Source organism: Sorex fumeus, unplaced genomic scaffold (assembly GCF_029834395.1).
Source record: "Sorex fumeus unplaced genomic scaffold, SorFum_2.1 ptg000047l, whole genome shotgun sequence".
Lineage (NCBI taxonomy): Eukaryota > Metazoa > Chordata > Mammalia > Eulipotyphla > Soricidae > Sorex > Sorex fumeus.
The window spans coordinates 34,476,369-34,493,658 of NW_026606104.1; the positions used below are offsets into that span (position 1 = coordinate 34,476,369).

Consider the following 17,290-nt stretch of genomic DNA (forward strand, 5'->3'; position numbering starts at 1 on the left):
CTGGGAGAGGGGAGCGGTGGGAGGTCCCTGCTTGGCGAGAGGGCAGCCGGGAGAGGAACAGGCCAAGTGGGGATCACGGTCTGCTCAGGTAGAGGAGCAACAAAGGTGTGAAGTGGGAGAGGTCCAGGGACAGTGGGGAGCAGTCTCTCCCTAGGGATCTTTGGGTGCTCAGCTGGGGCCTGAGCCTGCGAACAGATGGCTCACCCCTGACCTGCAGTGCCGATGTTGACCTCCAGGTGTCGTCCTGTGTCCATCTGCTCTGCCCCAGCTGTGTTGCCCAACATCTCTGCCCACCCCTACCCGCAGAGTTCAAGTTTTCTCTGGGGAATCCCAGGCTGCCCGGGTTTAAACCCCAGCCAGCTCTGGAATTTCCCAGCTTGTTATTTTTTGGGGGCCACACGGCAGTGCTTAGGGGCTTACTCCTGGCTCTGCACTCAGGGACCACTCCTGGTGGGGCTCAGGGGACCAGATGGGGTGCTGGGCATCAAATTGGGGTGGGCCATGTGCAAGGCAGGCCTCCTGTGTTTGCAGCCCCAGATCTTGGTTTCCAGCCTGCCATGCTTGTGAAAGAGGGGAATTGGCCCTCTGGGAGTTTTGCCTTTTGGTTTTAGGGCCATACCTGGTGGTGGTCAGGGATCACTCCTGGCGGGGCTTGGGGGACCATGTACAGTGATGGGGATCAAACCAGGAGTGGGGATGCTGCGTGAGGTCCGAGCCTCTGGGACATGATCTTTATGTTGGCCCAACAGAAGGGTCAGGCCAACAGAGCCGTAGGGAGAAAGGAACCAGCGAAGCCCCTAGTGAGGAGAGAAGGAATGTTCTAGAATGCGGGAGCTGAGTGCGATGTTAAGTTGCTAGTTGGGAAGAGGTGAATGGTGGTGCTGGGCAGAGGAGATCACAGGGCCTCTGGGCCATGCCAGGACTGGGTGTTTGGCTGTGGTGGTCAGCAGGGGGTCGTTAAGACCCAGTGTGTGCTGGGGACAGCCGGGGATGCAGAGTGATGTCCTGGGGGGCCTCAGACACCATCTCAGCCCCTGGCTGCCACTTGGCTCAGTCCCCTTCCTCCCACAGGAAGTGGAGACGTGCTTGGCAGCCCCAGCCCCCTGGAACGCAGTCCAGGGTCCCAGCCACCATCCCCGGGACCTGTCCTCTCCCCGGGGTCTTCAGACCTGGACCCGGAGGCGGTGCGGGGAGCCCTCCAGGAATTCGTGCAGGAGCTGCGGACTGCCCAGAGGGAGCGGGTGAGGCTGGGTGTGGGGGGGCCCGCCGGGGGGCAGGGTGGCCAAGGGCCTCCCACAGTGCTGCAGGTTGTCTGAGCGTGGTTCCCCCCCCCTCACCTGTCGGGGGCTGCAGGATGAGCTCCGGACTCAGGCGGGTGCCCTGAGTCGCCAGCTGGCCGAGACGGAGGCCGAGAGGGACGGCGCCACGTCCCGGGCGAGGCAGCTGCAGAAGGCCGTGGCCGAGAGTGAGGAAGGTGGGCCTGGGCCTCGCCCTGCACGGGCATCGTTCCCATCGTTCTGGGGCATCGTTCCCATCCTGACCGCCTTGTCCTGACTCAGTGTGTCTCCCCCTCTCCGGGGTCCTGCCCCCAAGTCCAGATCCTCGCTCTGCATGGGGGTCAGGGCATCGTCCCCACTCTGCCCACCTTATCCTGACTCAGTGTGTCCCCTCGGGGGTGGGGGTCCTGCCCCGATGTCCAGATCCTTGCTCTGCGCGGGGGTCTGGGGCATTGTTTCCATCCTGCCCACCGTGTCCTGACTCAGTGTCCCCCCTCCCCCGGGGGTCCTGCCCTGATGCCCAGTCCCATGACCCCTCCAGGTCTACTGAGGCAGTGGCTGAGGGTGGTTGGTGGAGGGTGGGAAGGCTGGGGGTTCCTGGACCCAGTGCAGGGCTAACGGGGCTGCTTGGCCACAGCGCGGCGCTCTGTGGACGGGCGGCTGAGTGGCGCCCAGGCGGAGCTGGCCCTGCAGGAGGAGAGCGTGAGGCGCAGCGAGCGTGAGCGCCGGGCTGCGCTGGACCAGGTGACCGCGCTGCAGAGGAGTCTGCAGGCTGCTGAGAGCGAGCTCCGGTCCCAGCAGGTGGGCATGGGGGACGGGGTTCACAGGCAGGAAGCCTGCAGGAGCCCCAGCTCGGTTCCCGAAGCTTCACTGCTTCTGGCTGAGGGGTGGGGGTGGGGTCTCGTGTGCGCTGTGGGTGATGGTCCCCCCGTTCCACACTCAGGCTTCGAGGCTAGAGAGCAGGGCTGGGCAAGTGTTCTCTGCCCAGGGCCAGTTGGATATTTATAGCCTCATTCACAGACCGTGCAGGAGAGGCCAACAGGAAGCTGGCCTGGCCAGCCGGGCCTACACCAATGCCAGACCACCCTTGGCTGGGCGCTTGCCCTACTGCAGACGAAGGGGGCTGTCTTTTGTTTGGGGGGGGGCACTCAGCAGTGCTCCCTGCAAAGTGCTGGGGGGTCACTCTTTGGCATGGGACTTGGGGGACCAGATTATGCTGGGGCTCAGACCCAGGCCTCTCCAGGCAGAGCCTGTGCCCCCGCACTGAGCCTGAGGGCCCTGTGTTCAAGTCCTGGCCCTTCCTCCTCTTGGCCTGCCTGCTTCTCCTTCCTCCTCTGTAAAGGGAGGCCCTCGAGTGTCTGCCTGAGATTATACCCTGAAGGGGATGGGGGTTGGAGATGTGTGTGTGTGTATGTGTGTGTGTGTGTGTGTGCGTGCATGTGTGCATAGGTGCGTGCATGTGTGTGTGCGTGCGTGTGTGTGTATGCAACGTGTGCATGCGTGTGCTGGGTGTGTGCATTTGGAGCAGGGAGCGCAGGCCCTGCTGATAACAGTCCAGACTGCTGAAACCTTCCCCGCAGCCCTGAGCCCCTCCCCTCCCCTGTCCTCCCCTGGCCCTCCAGGACTGCCCCCAGCCCACCCCTGCCGCTGGCTCCAGGCCCAGCTCGCTGGATTGTTGTGTCTGCGGCTCCAGCTCTGGCTGAGGGCCCAGCTGCAGGAGCCGCAGGAGGAGGCTGGGAACAAAGCTGGGCAGGAGCCAGGGTGGGGAGCGGGCACGGCCCTGGCGGGGGCCCTGAGCAGGGGGGGCCGCGGGGACCAGGCCTTGGTTGGGGGTGGGGGGGGAGCGTTGTTATAATCTCCCCTGGCCCGCCCCGTCTCCGGAATGGAAGGAGCTGCAGTCTGTCTTCCAGCACTTTCCCCCACCCCTCCTCAGTCTCCCATCCTAGCCCACGCCGGGGGAGGGGGAGCAGCAACCCCCAAAGCTGGCAGGCCAAGGGCTCCTGCTGACTCAGCTCAAGGCGGCACACCCACAACCCCTGCTGGGGAGAGGGGACGCGGCGCTGGCACATGTCTCCCCATGGCAGTGTGGGCACCGGGGTAAGGGTGCCCCTGCACCCCCTCCAGCACCCCTCACTGCACAGAGGGGGAAACAGGCAGGAGAGGGCGGGAGTGATGGTGCGGTGGGTAGGTCGCCCGTCTTGCACGTGGCAGACCCGGGTTTGATCCCACGTATGGTTTCCGGAGCCCCACCAGGAGAGATCCCTGACTTCAGAGCCAGGAATAAGCCCGGAGCACTGCCAGGAGGGCCCCCCCCAAAAAAAAAAATAAGGAAGGCAGGAAGGAGTGATAGCACAGCGGGTAGGATGTTTGCCTTGCATGTGGCTGACCCGGGTTCAATTCCCAGCATCCCACATGGTCCCCCGAGCACCACCAGAAGTGATTCCTGAGTGCATGAGCCAGGAGTAATTCCTGTGCATCGCCGGGTGTGACCCAGAAAGCAAAAAAAAAAAAAAAAAAAAAGCAGGAAGAGGCTGCCTGAGATGGCTTGGCCTCCCGACCTGCCTCTGTGGGGTGCATGCTCCGGGAACCCCATCCCATGAGTCCTCAGGGCGTCTGGACCCCCAGGAGAGTCCCGGAGTGTGTGATGGACCGGACTACCCGGGGCGGGGGCGGCACCCTCACCTCCTCCCAGACCCATAGGGAGGTGGGAACGGCGGGGTGGAGAGCGAGTGGGGACTGAGCGTCCCCCCTCTCCGGCCCAGGATAAGGTCAGCAAGCTGAAGGCCAGCGAGGGCAAGCTGGAGAGCGACAAGCGGCGGCTGAAGGAGGTGCTGGACGCTTGCGAGAGCCGCAGCATCAAGCTGGAACTGCAGCGGCGCTCGCTGGAGGGGGAACTGCAGCGTAGCCGGCGGGGCCTGAGCGACCGCGAGGCCCAGGCCCAGGCCCTGCAGGAGCGCGTGGAGTCTCTGCAGAGACAGGTGAGTCGCTCTCCCGCAGCCGCTGCCGCCGGACGCCGGACGCCGGGCATTGGCCTCGTCCCCGTTCAGACAAGCGGGTGCCGTTGCTCAAGAATCGCCTCGCCAAGCAGAGGCAGAGATGAAATTTATTATTTTTTTTGGGGGGGGGGAGAGTAGAAGGCCTTGGTGGGGGGTCAGGGCGGGTAGAGCCCTGCCAGGAGTGATTCCTGAGTGATTCCAGGAGTAACCTCTGAGCATCGCCGGGTGTGGCCCCAAAAACCAAAAAAAAAAAAAAAAATCTTGTGGGGAAGGTTATTTGGAGCATTCACAGTGCTCACGAACTACTCCTGGGTCTGTGCTCAGGGCTGGTTCTCAGTGGTGCTCAGGAACCGTGTGGGGTGCTGGAGATAGAACTGGGTTGGGCGGCATGAGAGGTGAGCGCCTTACCCCCTGGACTGTGACCTTCGGCCTGAAATGAGGATTTCAGAGTGTTTGATGATAGAATCTTCACTCACCAAAAGGCGTTTGGGACGGGAGGTCAACTTCACTCACTTCCCTTTCTGCCTGGACTCCCAGGACGCCCCGATCTAGCCGGGGTGTGGGAGGATGTCACACTGAAATCCAGAACCCACACGCCTTCCGAGCCGCTTTCCCGGTCCCCTCCACAGCCAGGGGGCCGTGAGGCTGAGCGGGGCTGCCTGGCAGTGGGTCAGAGCCAGGTTCCAGCCGCCCGGGGCCAGTAGGCACACGCGGGACTGACGAGTGACTCAGGGCGGGTGGTCAGCCACAGCAGTGCCCAGCAGAGCAGTGGCCCTGTGCCTCCTCCTTCCAGGTAGCAGACGGTGAGGTGAAGGCAGAGACCCTGCAGCTGACGGTGGGGCGGCTGAGCGGGGCCCTGGCCAAGGTGGAGGAGAGTGAGGGGACCCTGCGTGACAAGGTGAAGGGACTGACGGACGCCCTGGCCCAGAACAGCGCCAGCCTCACCAGCACTCAGGACAAGAATCTGCAGCTGCAGAAGACGCTGACCGCCTGTGAACATGACCGCCAGGTGCTCCAGGTATGGGGCGACCCCGGGGTCAGCCAAGAGGAGTGGTCCGGAGGGGCCCGGGTGGAAGGCCAGCCCATGGGACCATCACTTGAGCCAGTCCGTGAGCACACCAGCCAGGGAGTGGAGGCCGGGGTTGGCGTGGGCCCAACAGGACAGGCCTCCTTGGACAGGCCTGGAGGGGTCAGGTGCCAGGCCAGTGGGGCAGAAGCACTGGGAGACTTGGACTACTTTACGTCAGGGCTGGGAATTGAACTCGCATACCGGAACAGGGCTAGTGTTGCTGAGCTCTGCCCGCTGGCTCGGTGGGAACGAGCTGAGTGGCCCCTGCCCAGGGCAGATGGTGGCCAGACGCGGGGCCGGGCTGGCTTGTCTGGCTCCCTCTCCAGAGGGCTTGTGAACCCCGCCCGGAGACCCAGAGCCGAGGAGAGCCCTGGGCAGCCCTGGACCGTCAGTCCCTCTCCCCCAGGAGCGGCTGGAGGCCGCGAAGCAGGCGCTGTCCGAGGCTCGGAAGCAGAGCGGCCACCTGGGCGAGCAGGTGCAGGCCATGCGGGCCGAGCTGGCCGACCTGGAGCTGCAGCGGGCCGAGGCCGAGGGCCAGCGGCAGCAGCTGCAGGAGGTAAGAGGCTTCTCGTTTCTCTCCGCCCCTCCCGTGGCCAGACCCGATCTCCCCTCGAGGAAGCAGGGTTCAGCCTGTCCACGGCTCCTATGAAGGGGGAGACTGAGGCCCCGAGGGGGGCCGGAGCAGCGGGTGGGCACCGAGTCTCAGTCAGGCCTCGCGGCTCGTCCCAGGCACTGCGGCAGCGGCAGGAGGGCGAGGCGGCGGCCCTGCACACCGCGCAGAAGCTGCAGGAGCGTGTGGGCAGCCTGCAACGCACGCTGGCGCAGCTGGAGGCCGAGAAGCGGGAGCTGGAGCGGTCAGCCCTGCGGCTGGAGAAGGACCGGGCGGCCCTCAGGAGGACCCTGGACAAGGTGGACTGTGCCTCCCCGCCTTGGCTGCATGTGCTCCCCACCACCGTTGGCTCGGGGACCCCGCCCTGCTGTCTCTGCCGCAGCCCCTGCCCCCTCCCTGGCCCTGACCTCTGACCCCTCGCCCCACCTAGGTGGAGCAGGAGAAGCTCCGTAGCCACGAGGGCACCCTACGGCTGAGCGCGGAGAAGGGACGGCTGGACCGCACGCTCTCTGGGGCGGAGCTGGAGCTGGCCGAGGCCCAGAAGCAGATCCAGCTGCTGGAGGTCCGGCCCCTGCCCACTCAGCCCGAACCCCAGCCCCGCCACAGTCCCCGTGCTAGCCTGTCCTAATGTTAGTCAAGCAGCCCCCATAACCAGGAGCCCCTGAGGCCAGATGCTTGAGGGGGTGACTGGGAGCCAGGCCCTAGGGGAGGGGCTTCCCCCAAGGAGAAGAGAGATGCCCAGAGCCTGCTGGCACGGGGCCCGTTCACCCCGGCTGCTGTGGCGTGCAAGTGTTCTTGGGCATCGGGTATGACTCACACACACCCGGGGTTGGCAGCTCCCGGGCATGAGGACTGGTTCTGTCACACATGCATGCGTGTGTCTGAACACGGGCCGAGTGTCCACAAACTTGCTTTTGTTCCTATATGCAGGGGGGGTGACTTTTTTTTTTAACAAAAGTTTTTTTTGGGGGGGGTGGGGACACACTCAGCTGTGCTCAGGATATACTCCTGGCTCTGCACTCAGGAATCACTCCTGGTGGGGCTCCAGGGACCATATGGGATGCCAGGGAATGAACCTAGGTCGGCCACGTGAAGCAAACACCGTATGAAGCAAACGCCATACCTGCTGTACTATCGCTGTGGCCGTTAAACAAGATAGTTTTCTCTTGAAACTTATTTGGAAAGATGGAAGGGAGGGTCGCAGGAATATTGCAAGTGGCTGACCCAGTTCAGTCCCTGGCTCCCCAGCTGGCCCCCGAGGACCTCCAGGAGTGATCTCTGAGTGCAGAGCCGGAGTAAGCTCTGAGCATCGCGCAGGGTATGGCCCCAAAACTGAAAAAGGCACCGGCCCAGGTTTTGCAGCCAGCAGAAGGGGACCTTTAAGTTCTTATGACACACACACACGCTCCCCCCCCCCACACACACACACTTGCACGTGCACACACGCATGCCCGCCCCTGATGAGCGGCCTTTCCTGCAGGCCCAGGTGGAGGTGCTGGAGCAGAACCACAGCCCGGCCCAGCTGGAGCTGCAGCAGGAGGTGGAGCGTCTGCGCAGTGCCCAGGTGCAGACGGAGCGCACGCTGGAGTCGCGGGAGCGGGCCCACCGGCAGAGGGTGCGCGGGCTGGAGGAGCAGGTACCCAGGCTGGGCTCGGGTGGCCCCCCCAGGACTGAGCAGTCAGGCACCCAGAGTGGGGGAGGGTTGCCGACTCCAGGCCGCTGTCCTAGCTGGGCCCCGGCCCCACTCATCCGTTCTGCAATGGCTCTGCTGACTTCTTGTCCCAAACCCAGAGGCCTCATCAGCTCCAGCCGGGGGTCAGCCCTGCCTCAAGACCCCAGAGGGGAGGTGGTGCTGTGTCCTAGGGTGCCCCCTTCCCTGCCCACAGCAGTAGCCAGTTTCCCCACTCGCAGGCCAGCTGGGATCACGGCCCCTTCCTTCCTGGGTCTCTCCCAATCTGATCCCGTCTGGCCAGGCGGATCAGAGGGACGAGTGGGGAGCAGTGGTCCCCAGAGACGTGCTGAGCAGCAGGCGACAATCTGTAGGTGCACACTAGGGGCGAGGGAGCCTGTTCAGTGAGGCCCCAGCACCCCTTGGGGCGAGAGCATCAGGGGGCCGGACCTTCTCCCCAGGTGTCCACGCTGAAGGGGCAGCTGCAGCAGGAACTTCGGAGGAGCTCGGCGCCCTTCTCTTCCGGCCCCGCGGAGAAATGAGCCCCTCCTCGGCCGGCATCCCCCAGGGCAGCGGAGAGTCAGCTCAGCAGCAGTGAGCCCCCCACCCCCACACCACCCCGAATCCAGCCCCAGAGCTCAGCTGGGGGGAGGGAAAGGCGGGTGGCAGTGCTGAGAGGTGTGTGTGGGGGTGTGTCCAGCACTGAGCCTGGCCCCACAGCGGCCATTAGGTTGCTGTCCCCCACATATGTGACCGCCACCTCAGTGCGCCCCTCCTGATTGCACACGGTCCCCCGAGTGGCTGCGGCCCCTTGCCTTTCCCGGGAGCAGGGGCTCACGGGGAGGAGCAAGCAGAGGAGACCCTTGGATCTCGCCACCTTCGTTCAGGGAGTTAGTCAGGAAACCCCTGTGTTCAGAGTTTCCGTATTTTTGTACCTTTTTACGATGTTAATGGTTCAGAACTGTTGGATTTTTGTAACAAATTCCCATTTTTCTACAAACCACCGGTGTGTATGTGTCCTTTTTCTATGAATGTGTTATGGCAACTCCTGGGGAGATGCCAGCGGTGGGGGGGTAGGGTGGGTGAGGGGACTCAGGTGACCCTGGAGAGGTCTGGGCTGAGAGGTGAATTCCCAGGAGTCCAGTGGGCACTCACCCCAGGGCACAGTCTATACTGCAGCCCTCTGCCCACTCCCCAGGCTGTAGGGAGACCACAGCAGGTGGGCCTCAGCCCATGGAGCCTCTGTTTACCCGTCTGTAATGTATGTACCTGCTTCCAAGTGGCTCTGAGGAGGTGCTTGGGAAGGTGCCTGCTCCCTCAAGGAGATGGGAAGTGTCTCTCGTGTTGTCGCTCCCGGTCCAGCATCAGGCTTTCAGGCTTTGCCCCAGCTGGCCCTCGGCTGGGAGACTTCCTGCCTCTGGGCTATGTCCCTCACCCCCCCCCCCCCCCACCGTTAAGGTGGGGCGGTCACAGGCTACCTGAGGCCCGTGGGACAGAGCTCTGCTGCAGGGCGGGGGGACACACCCCTCAGAGTGGACCAGCCTGGGCCTCCCACTTACACCCCACTCCCTCACCTCCCTCTGAGGGTGGGACACGACCCTCCAAGCAGCCCTGACCCGTGAACTCTCTAGAACAATATGGAAACACACCCTGGCTGTGTGGTAGGGCTGAGACACACACACACGCACACGCACACATCCCAGTGGTGCAGAGGAAAAGCCTCAGGATTGGGGGGCATGGGCACACACATACATGCACCCCAGTGGTGCAGAGGCAAAGCCTTGGAGTTAGGGGGCACACACACACAAACATACACACACTCCAGTGGTGCAGAGGCAAAGCCTGGGGGTTAGAGAACACACACACAGACACACAAACTCCAGTGGTGCAGAGGCAAAGCCTTGGAGTTAGGGAGCACGCACACACACACACACACACACATGCACACATCCCAGTGGTGCGTGAGCACACACACGCATCATGCACACATATACAAACACACACATCCCAGCAGTACGTGAGCATACACGCATGCGTATACATACACACATACACACACACGCACTCCAGTGGTGCAGAGGCAAAGCCTCGGGGTTGGGGTGCTGTGTCTGGGCTCTGCCTCAGCCTCCCTCCCTGGGCCTCCAACTGAGAGGCTGAGTCTGAATCTTTTATAAAAACGGTTTTTAATTTTATGTAAAATCAAGGTGGCCAATGCCCTGGGGACTGTAGAAAATCCAAGCAGACCAGCTGGGTTGAGGGGCATCGCATACCTTGGGGTGGGGGGCTGGGAGGGGACCCCTCCTCGGAGGCACTAAGGGGCAGGGCAGGGCCCCTGCTGCCCCCAGGGAGCCCGGGGGTGGCCACAGGCTGGGTGGGGCCTGAGGCAAGCCCAGGCCCAGCGCTACCTCTTGACAGAATACACGGGAGGAGGGGCGGGTGGGGGGCGGGGAGAAGCACCAGGTCAGGCTGGGCCTGAGGGCCCAGACTTGGGGGTGCCAGCTGCCCCCTAGCAGCCCCCACAGCTCCTGGCACAGGAGGCAGACACCGACTGGCACATGCCACTGAGGGCCATGACTCCGCACTTGGAGAACTTGTCCCGGCAGAGGTCAGCTGCAGGCAGGGATGGAACAGAGCTGGGGTCAGGGGGGGCTGGACACCGGATTCTGTTTTCCCTTAATTTGGGGTTTGGTTCTGGGGCCCCACCCAGTGGGGCACAGATGGTTAAGGGTCGCATGCAGAGATGCTAGGACAGAAGCCAAAGCATGCGCATAGCCCTCCGAGCTCTCACCCCATCACCCCGCACCCCAGCACCCCGAGTTTAATAAATGGGGGGGGTTGATGGACCAGGAGCAGGAGGTGGCGGCATGATGCCCTCCTACCTCGGAGCAGCTCCTCATGGGCGCAGACGGTGCGGACACAGATCTCCCTGTTGACCACATACACCCGGCGGAGGCTGGGGGCACGGGGGGGGGGGGGGGGGGCGTAGGAGGTGTCAGCTACCTGCCCCACCCCAACCCCTGCCCTGCCTGGAGGGCCCAGACAGGACCTGGGCAGGGGAATCAGGCTGTGCCCCGCCCCACCCCCAGGCTGGAGCGCCCCCTGCTGGCCCCCCCCCCCCCCCCGCAGCGCACCTGTAGAAGCAGATCTCGTTGACGCACTGCTTGCAGGGCTTGTGAATGGAGTAGAGCCGAGTGCAGGGGTACTGTTCCTCACGGCAGTCTTTGGGCGTGGGGGGACACACAGAGAGTCAGAGTCCAGGGTCCCCGTGGCGGGCCCCAGGCTGGGAGGGCAGGAGGCTGCCCCTCAGGCCTCGGGACCTTGGACTCTGCCTGTTACCGCAGGAGTGCTGACACTCCCAACACCAGATTTTGTTTTCCTTTAATTTTTTTTTTTTTGGCTTTTGATTTTTGGGTCACACCCGGCGATGCACAGGGGTTACTCCTAGTTCATGCACTCAGGAATTACTCCTGGCGGTGCTCGGGGGACCATATAGGATGCTGGGAATCGAACCCGGGTCGGCTGCGTGCAAGGCAAATGCCCTACTCGCTGTGCTATCGCTCCAGACCCTAATTTTGGGTTTTGTCTGGCCATACCCACTGGGGCAGGATGCTTGGGGATCACAGGCAGAGGTGCTGGGGGGACCATGTGTGCAGGGACAGAAGCCAAAGCATGTGCCTAGCCCTGTGAGCTCTCGCCCCAGCCCCAACTGCTGTACATGTGTGTGTTTGTGTGGCCGGGATCCATCCTGCGCCTCACATGTGGGAGGCAGTGCTCCAACATGGAGCCACACCAGAATCTCTGTCTTCTGGCCTGGGGATCACACCAGGTGAGGCTGCAGGGACCAGGCTTTCTGGAGACTGAACCTGGGACTCCCACACGCAAAGCCTGGGCTCCAGCCCTGTGCGCCGTCTTCCTGGCCCGTGGTCTGAGTGCAGACGGTGTTATTTATGTGTGTGGAGTCACAGCCACACTTAGAGGCAGCAGCTATTCAAACATCGGCTCACAAATGCACACACGTGGCACAGACGTCATGACCATGACACCAATGGTACATGAACACCTGAGGGGGACAGGGACGCTGGCACTGCTGCTCATCTCAGAGCCTTGGCTTAAGACAGCACAGGAAGCCCAGCTGCCCACCTTTTCTTCCACCCTTAGTCTCACTTGCCCGGTTCCTTGGCAGACAGGAAGCCGGGGCACATTCTCTGCACCCCTCTCCCCCCGGGGACCCTGACCCCTGCCTGCCCCTGTAAGGAGCCCCTCAAAGGGCCTAAAGCAGGGCAAGTCTGTCCACCTACCGCTGTGGGCAGAGCCCGAGGCCTGGCACTCTCTGGAATAGCTCTACTCCACCCCAGCATCCAAGCAAGCCAGGCTCATTCCCCAGGGCAGTGCTCACCTAGAGGCCCAGGCTCTGTGGGCTCCGTCTCTGGATTACCTGGTTCTGGAGTGGGGACAGCAGAAGTCAGTGAGGCATATATTCAGGGCAGGGATAGGCATAGCCCTCCCCCCCACAGCCCCTGCGGAGACAGACAGCAGCCTACCAGGGGTGGGGGCTGAAATGACCTCCTGCTGGACTTGCTGCTGAGACTGGAACTGCCTCTCGGGGGACCGGGAAGTCACCTCTGAAACTGGAGATGGGGGTCTTCTCCTGCCCTCCAGGCCCCCTCCCAGCCCCACCTGCCCCCGCAAGCCCCCCTCAGCCCTCCCCCTGGCCACCCCCATCTGATCTGCCCCCACCCCCTGTACCTTGATAATCATAGTAGTCTGCAATGTCTGAAAACAACAACAACAAAAAGAATGTGAAACGGGTGGGAGGCAGGCTAGCCCCCAGTTCCCGGGCAAGTGAGGTCACAAACTGAGCCAGACACCCCCGAGATTCCCACCCTCTGCCAACCAGCTGCAGGCCGAGGACTTGCTGTGAGGGAGGACTTGCAGGGCGGGGAGCATGGGGCGGGCAGAGGCTCACCGATCTGTTCTCCGTACTGGTTGTACTGGATGTGGTCCGGGAATGGAGGCACTGGGTCCAGATCGTACTGGCCCTGAGCCAGCAGGCCTGCACGGGAGGGCAAAGTGTAAGGGGTGCAGGAGGGGCAGCGGGGACCCCGCTAAGAAGGATAGTAGAGGACCTCAGGGGAGCCCTGCAGGAGCAGGATCCTACAGCTAGGCTTTGCTTTGTTTGGGGGGCCGCTCCTGGTGGTGCTTGGAGGCTAACCCTAGCTCAATGCCGGGGGTGCTCTGGAGACCCTGTAGTGCTGGGGATGGAATCAGGCCCCCGAGTGCAAAGCATGTGCTCAGCCTTTGAGCCATCTCCTAGGTCCCGAGTGAAACTGGTGTCCAAGAGAAGTTGACTCATTCCCTAAATGAGGGGCATGCAATGTGTGTGTGGGCATGTGTGCGTTTGTGTGTGTGTGTACGTAAGAGTGTGGAGTAGTTTTTTTGTTTGTTTTGTTTTGTTTTTGGGTCATACCCGGCAATGCACCCGGGGTTACTCCTGGCTCTGCACTCAGGAATTACTCCTGGTGGTGCTTGGGATACCATATGGGATGCTGGGAATCGAACCCGGGTCAGCTGCGTGCAAGGCAAATGCCCTACCCGCTGTGCTATCACTCCAGCCCCAGTGTGTGAGAGTGAGTGAGTGAGTGAGTGTGTGTGTATTGCATCCATTGGCCATTGGGTAACTCTTCAAATTCAAGATTCTACAAGATGGGGGCCAGAGATATAGTGGTGAAGGTGCCTGCCTTCCTCATGGCCAACCCTGGTTTGATTCCTGGCACCCCCATGGTCTCCTAAGTACAGCCAGGTGTGATTCCTGAGCACACAAACCAGGAATAAGCCCTGAGCACCACTGGGTACAACACAAAAACCAAACAAAGCAGATTATAAAGATGATTGGACCCTTCAATGGCCCTAGAACCAGGTAGCCCCTGAACATTTTCAGGTGTGGTCCTCACCCAACAAACAAAATAAGAGCAAAAACAAAATAAAACTGAACCTCAGGCCTCTAGACTCCCTACCATGGCTCCCCCGTCCCCCTGGAAAAGCCCAGACTTGGGAGGCTGGAGCCTGGGCCACTCTCTGGAATGCTGCTGAGGATAACTAGAAGAAAGTCCTGGGTATGCTCAGATTTTGGAGGGGGAGGGCTGGTACTCAGTCTCTAAGCTGGGGAACAGTGGAATAGTGGGGCTGGCCACTGGGTGACAGAGGCTTAGTGCTGCCTCCCACCCCCCCAAAACCACCCCACCCCCCAGAAAGGGGGTCCCCACTTACCGGGCAGGAGAAGCAGGCAGAGGCTTGCAGCTTTCATGGCCACACAGTAAGGGGGGCTGGGCCGGTGTCAGAGGACAGCTGGGGTGGAGGGGACAAGCTGCAGCCAGGCACTACTGCCCTGGCACTGAGCACACCCTAACTCAGAGAAGGAGGCACTCAGAACAGACACCAGGGCGGCTGCAGTGATGGTAAAGCGGGTAAGGCACCTGCTTTGCACGTGGCCAACTTGGGCTTCATCTCCTGCATCCCTGAGCACCGCCAGGAGTGGTTACAGAGCGCAGAGCCAAAAGGAAGTCCCGAGCACCGCCAGGTGTGGCCCCAAACAGACAGACAGACAGACGGACGGACAGACATCAGGGAGGCTGGCTAGTGGTGACTGTGGGGGGAAGACCCTTCATCCCAGGAGCTCTGGGCCCTTCCCCTGTGGTGTCTGAGAGACATGAGGCTCCTACCTGGCTCCAGGGTTGTTTTTGATCAGCAGACAGACCCCCCTCTACTGTGCACAGCGGGGACTTTTGGGGTGTGCTCAGGGATGGCGGGCCATAGACAAAGCATGCACTCAGCCCATTGAGCTCTCTCTCTCTGACAACCTACGGGGCTTTATTTAATTGAATTCTGTGTTGGGGGGTGAGGACTACACCTGTGGGTGCTCAGAGGCCACTCCTGGCTGTACTCAGGGACCCATATGTGGTGCTGGGGACTTAACAGGAGCAGCAGCATGTGAGGCAAGCAACCCTCCCCGCTGTACCGTCTCTCCAGTCCAGGGGTTATTTTTAATCTGCACCAGCTCGCTTTAATCCTGCCTGCTGCCCTCTGACCCAACACCTCCCTGGGCATCAAATGCACTGACCTCCAGCTCAGCTCCAGCCCCCGCCGCCCAGCGCACTCGGTTCCCCAGACTCAGCAGCATGGGCCAAGCCCACCACCTGCTCCCAATTAGCCCTGGGCCCCCTAGGGCAGCTAGGCCTGGGCAGGGCTCCCAGCCCCCAGAAGACTCCTCTCTTGCCAGGCCTCCCCCAACCTGGCGGTCTGCACCAGGGCCCCAGACGGCTTGTCTGTAGCTGCAGGAAGCGGCAGGGAGGAGCCCAAGGAGGCAGCGGACCGTGGCTGTCTCCCACCCCCGGAGGTCCGGCAGCCTTTCTCAGGCTGTGTGCAAGGGCTGTCCAAGGGCCTGGGTCCATCCATAGCTTTCAGCAGGTTCTTGAACTTCCAAGAGCTCCTGGGATATCCAGCCTCTGTCTCTGGCTACTTGGTGGACCTGGCAGGATTGACCGGGCCGGAGCGGAGCGTGGCTCTGCGCCGTGGGGGGGCAGCTGCGTCACTGCTGGACACTCCTCGGGAGCACTCCCAGCCCCTGCGGCCAGGGCGGTTCTTGCACGCGGCTCCCTGTGAGTCTGATTTACTGTCCTGTACCTTCACCTCCCCCCCCCCCCCCCAGCCCCCTGGGAAATCTAGGAAAGTGCAGAGGCCTGGGGGGCTGGAGCGATAGCACAGTGGGTAGGGAGTTTGCCTTGTACACAGCCGACCCGGGTTCGATTCCCAGCCTCCCATATGGTCCCTCGAGCACCACCAGAACTAATTCCTGAGTGCAGAGCCAGGAGTAATCTCTGAGCATTGCTGGGTGTGACCCAAAAAGCACACAGACAGACAGACAGACACACACACACACACACACACACACACACGAGCAGAGTCCTGGCACAGTTCCACCACCTCTCTTCCCAGTCCTAGGACTCCTGCACCCCTATCTATCTCCTGCATTCACCCCCTCAAGCCCCCTCCACCTCCCCCCAGCACCAGGAGTCTGGAGAGGAAACTGAGGTATGGCCTGTGAGCTGGTAGCCCTCAGGAAAGGGTCAGTTCGCTGCCACCTATTCTGCAAACCACTAGCCTCCTGGTGTTGAGGGGACTGAGGGAACCGGAGTAGCTTCTGGGTGACCCCCCTCCCCCACGCCTCTACCCCTGGTTTATCCTCCATGGCCAGGTCAGTGGTCACCCCTCAGACAGCAGCAGTCTGAGTCAGGATCTCAGGAGCACACCAAGTGGGTGGGGGGCAGGGGTGCCCCGCTGAGGCCTCTCAGGGCTCTGCTCCGACACTCTCCATCCCCAGAAGGTCTGGAACCCAGCATCCAGGTTTGGGGGGCAGGGGGACCCCGGGTAATAAGAGGTGGGGCTGTAAAGAGATACTGGCATCCACGACCCTCCAGGGAGTCACGTCTCGGGACACTTGTAGGAGTTTCCGGGCGTGGGGGAGTTCAGGGCTTGCCCTAGAAGGCTGCCCTTCTTCTGCAGGGGCTCAGCCGGGAAGCCCCCACTCTGCGCCCGGCGGCGGCGGGGGTCGCGGGGTCGCGGTGGGGGCTGCCAGATGCGGCCCCACAGCTGGGAGCAATCAGCCCGGAGCCTGGGGGCGCGCTCTCCCGCTCTCTCAGCGTCTCCGTCCCCGCGCGCCCACCCCACGGCCACATTCCAACCTCCCCGGGAGAACAAAAGCCGACCCCCCACTCGGGGCTGCCCCCGAACTTCCCGAGGAGTCGCAGCATCCGCCGGGACGGCGGCGGGCGGGGGTCCCCGCGGCGCGCGGCACCCCTGCACCCCGGGACGGCCAGGCCCCCTCTCCTACCTGTCGGGTCACTCCGCCGCCCGGTCCGAGGTCCGAGTCCGCCGCCGGAGCCGCCCCTGTGCCCGCGACCAGCCCCCCTCCGGGCCCCCCGACGGGGCCTGCGCCCGCCCCCCAGCCCCGGAGCCGCTGGGTCCTAACGCCGCCCGGGCGCCACGCAGCGCTCTCGGGGCTCCAAGAGTGTTGAGGGGGCGGCCCCGGGGGAGGCGGCGCCCTGGACCGTGCCTCTGCCTCTGCTACACATCTGGCCCCAGCACGAGCGGCCAAGTGGGCAAAGAGGGCGCCACCCGCTTAGGGCACGGATCTCAGCTCTGCTCCCCGGCCGCATCTCTCCGCTTCTCTCCAGCCTGGTTGCGCCCAGGTTTTCCTCCTTAGCAGGTTTCCAGCTATGACCCCGGGCCGCGACTAGCATTTATTTTCTTTTATTGGCTTTCTGGGTCACACCCGGCGATGCACAGGGGTTACTCCTGGTTCTGCTCTCAGGACTCACTCCTGGGGGTGCTCAGGGGACAATATGGGACGCCAGGGATTGAACTCCCGTGTAGGGCAAACGCCCAACACGCTGTACTATTGCTTTGGCCTCTCTATATTTCTTCCTCAGCAACATACAGACAACAGGGCCTAACCCCACGAAGACCCCCAAGGAACAGAAGCAGCAAGGGGGCTCCAAGTCCAAATTCAAGGTCTCCTGATCGGCCCCAGAACTGGCTTAGGAAGGTGCTCCCTTTTGGGGAAGGGTGTTCTCTTCCTTCCGTTACTGGACCTGTTCCCAGCCCTCAGCTGCT

At 62.6% G+C, this 17,290-nt stretch overlaps 2 protein-coding genes across 3 annotated transcripts in view; one reads left to right on the top strand and one right to left on the bottom strand.

Annotated features, from left to right (window-relative positions):
• CROCC (ciliary rootlet coiled-coil, rootletin) overlaps window positions 1-8,224 on the top strand; it is a 43,286-nt gene extending 35,062 nt beyond the window's left edge. For both annotated transcript variants that reach the window (XM_056122658.1, XM_056122659.1), the window contains 10 exons: window positions 1,072-1,241; window positions 1,354-1,474; window positions 1,915-2,078; window positions 4,040-4,255; window positions 5,067-5,291; window positions 5,749-5,898; window positions 6,072-6,251; window positions 6,383-6,514; window positions 7,433-7,588; window positions 8,083-8,224. In XM_056122658.1, the coding sequence (XP_055978633.1) occupies window positions 1,072-1,241; window positions 1,354-1,474; window positions 1,915-2,078; window positions 4,040-4,255; window positions 5,067-5,291; window positions 5,749-5,898; window positions 6,072-6,251; window positions 6,383-6,514; window positions 7,433-7,588; window positions 8,083-8,163 (1,595 nt within the window). In that variant the 3' untranslated portion in view covers window positions 8,164-8,224. The remainder of the gene's footprint in view (window positions 1-1,071; window positions 1,242-1,353; window positions 1,475-1,914; window positions 2,079-4,039; window positions 4,256-5,066; window positions 5,292-5,748; window positions 5,899-6,071; window positions 6,252-6,382; window positions 6,515-7,432; window positions 7,589-8,082) is intronic.
• Window positions 8,225-10,072: 1,848 nt separating this feature from the next.
• On the bottom strand, window positions 10,073-16,615 carry MFAP2 (microfibril associated protein 2). The gene is made up of 9 exons (XM_056123566.1): window positions 16,509-16,615; window positions 13,889-13,966; window positions 12,588-12,674; window positions 12,368-12,394; window positions 12,163-12,243; window positions 12,018-12,062; window positions 10,753-10,840; window positions 10,501-10,574; window positions 10,073-10,231 (listed from the first exon to the last, which is right to left on the bottom strand). The coding sequence occupies exons 2-9, from the start codon at window positions 13,923-13,925 to the stop codon at window positions 10,128-10,130; spliced, it is 543 nt and encodes a 180-aa protein (XP_055979541.1). The 5' UTR covers window positions 13,926-13,966; window positions 16,509-16,615; the 3' UTR covers window positions 10,073-10,127.
• Between the last annotated feature and the right edge of the window lie 675 nt (window positions 16,616-17,290).

Coding starts and splice junctions, on each gene's coding strand:
- MFAP2 (XM_056123566.1), bottom strand. CDS start 13,925: ATGAAAGCTGCAAGCCTCTGCCTGCTTCTCCTGCCCG. Junction 12,395..12,587: donor CCAGTACGGAGAACAGATCG/GTGAGCCTCTGC, acceptor TGTTGTTTTCAG/ACATTGCAGACTACTATGAT. Junction 10,575..10,752: donor AACGAGATCTGCTTCTACAG/GTGCGCTGCGGG, acceptor CCGTGCCCCCAG/CCTCCGCCGGGTGTATGTGG.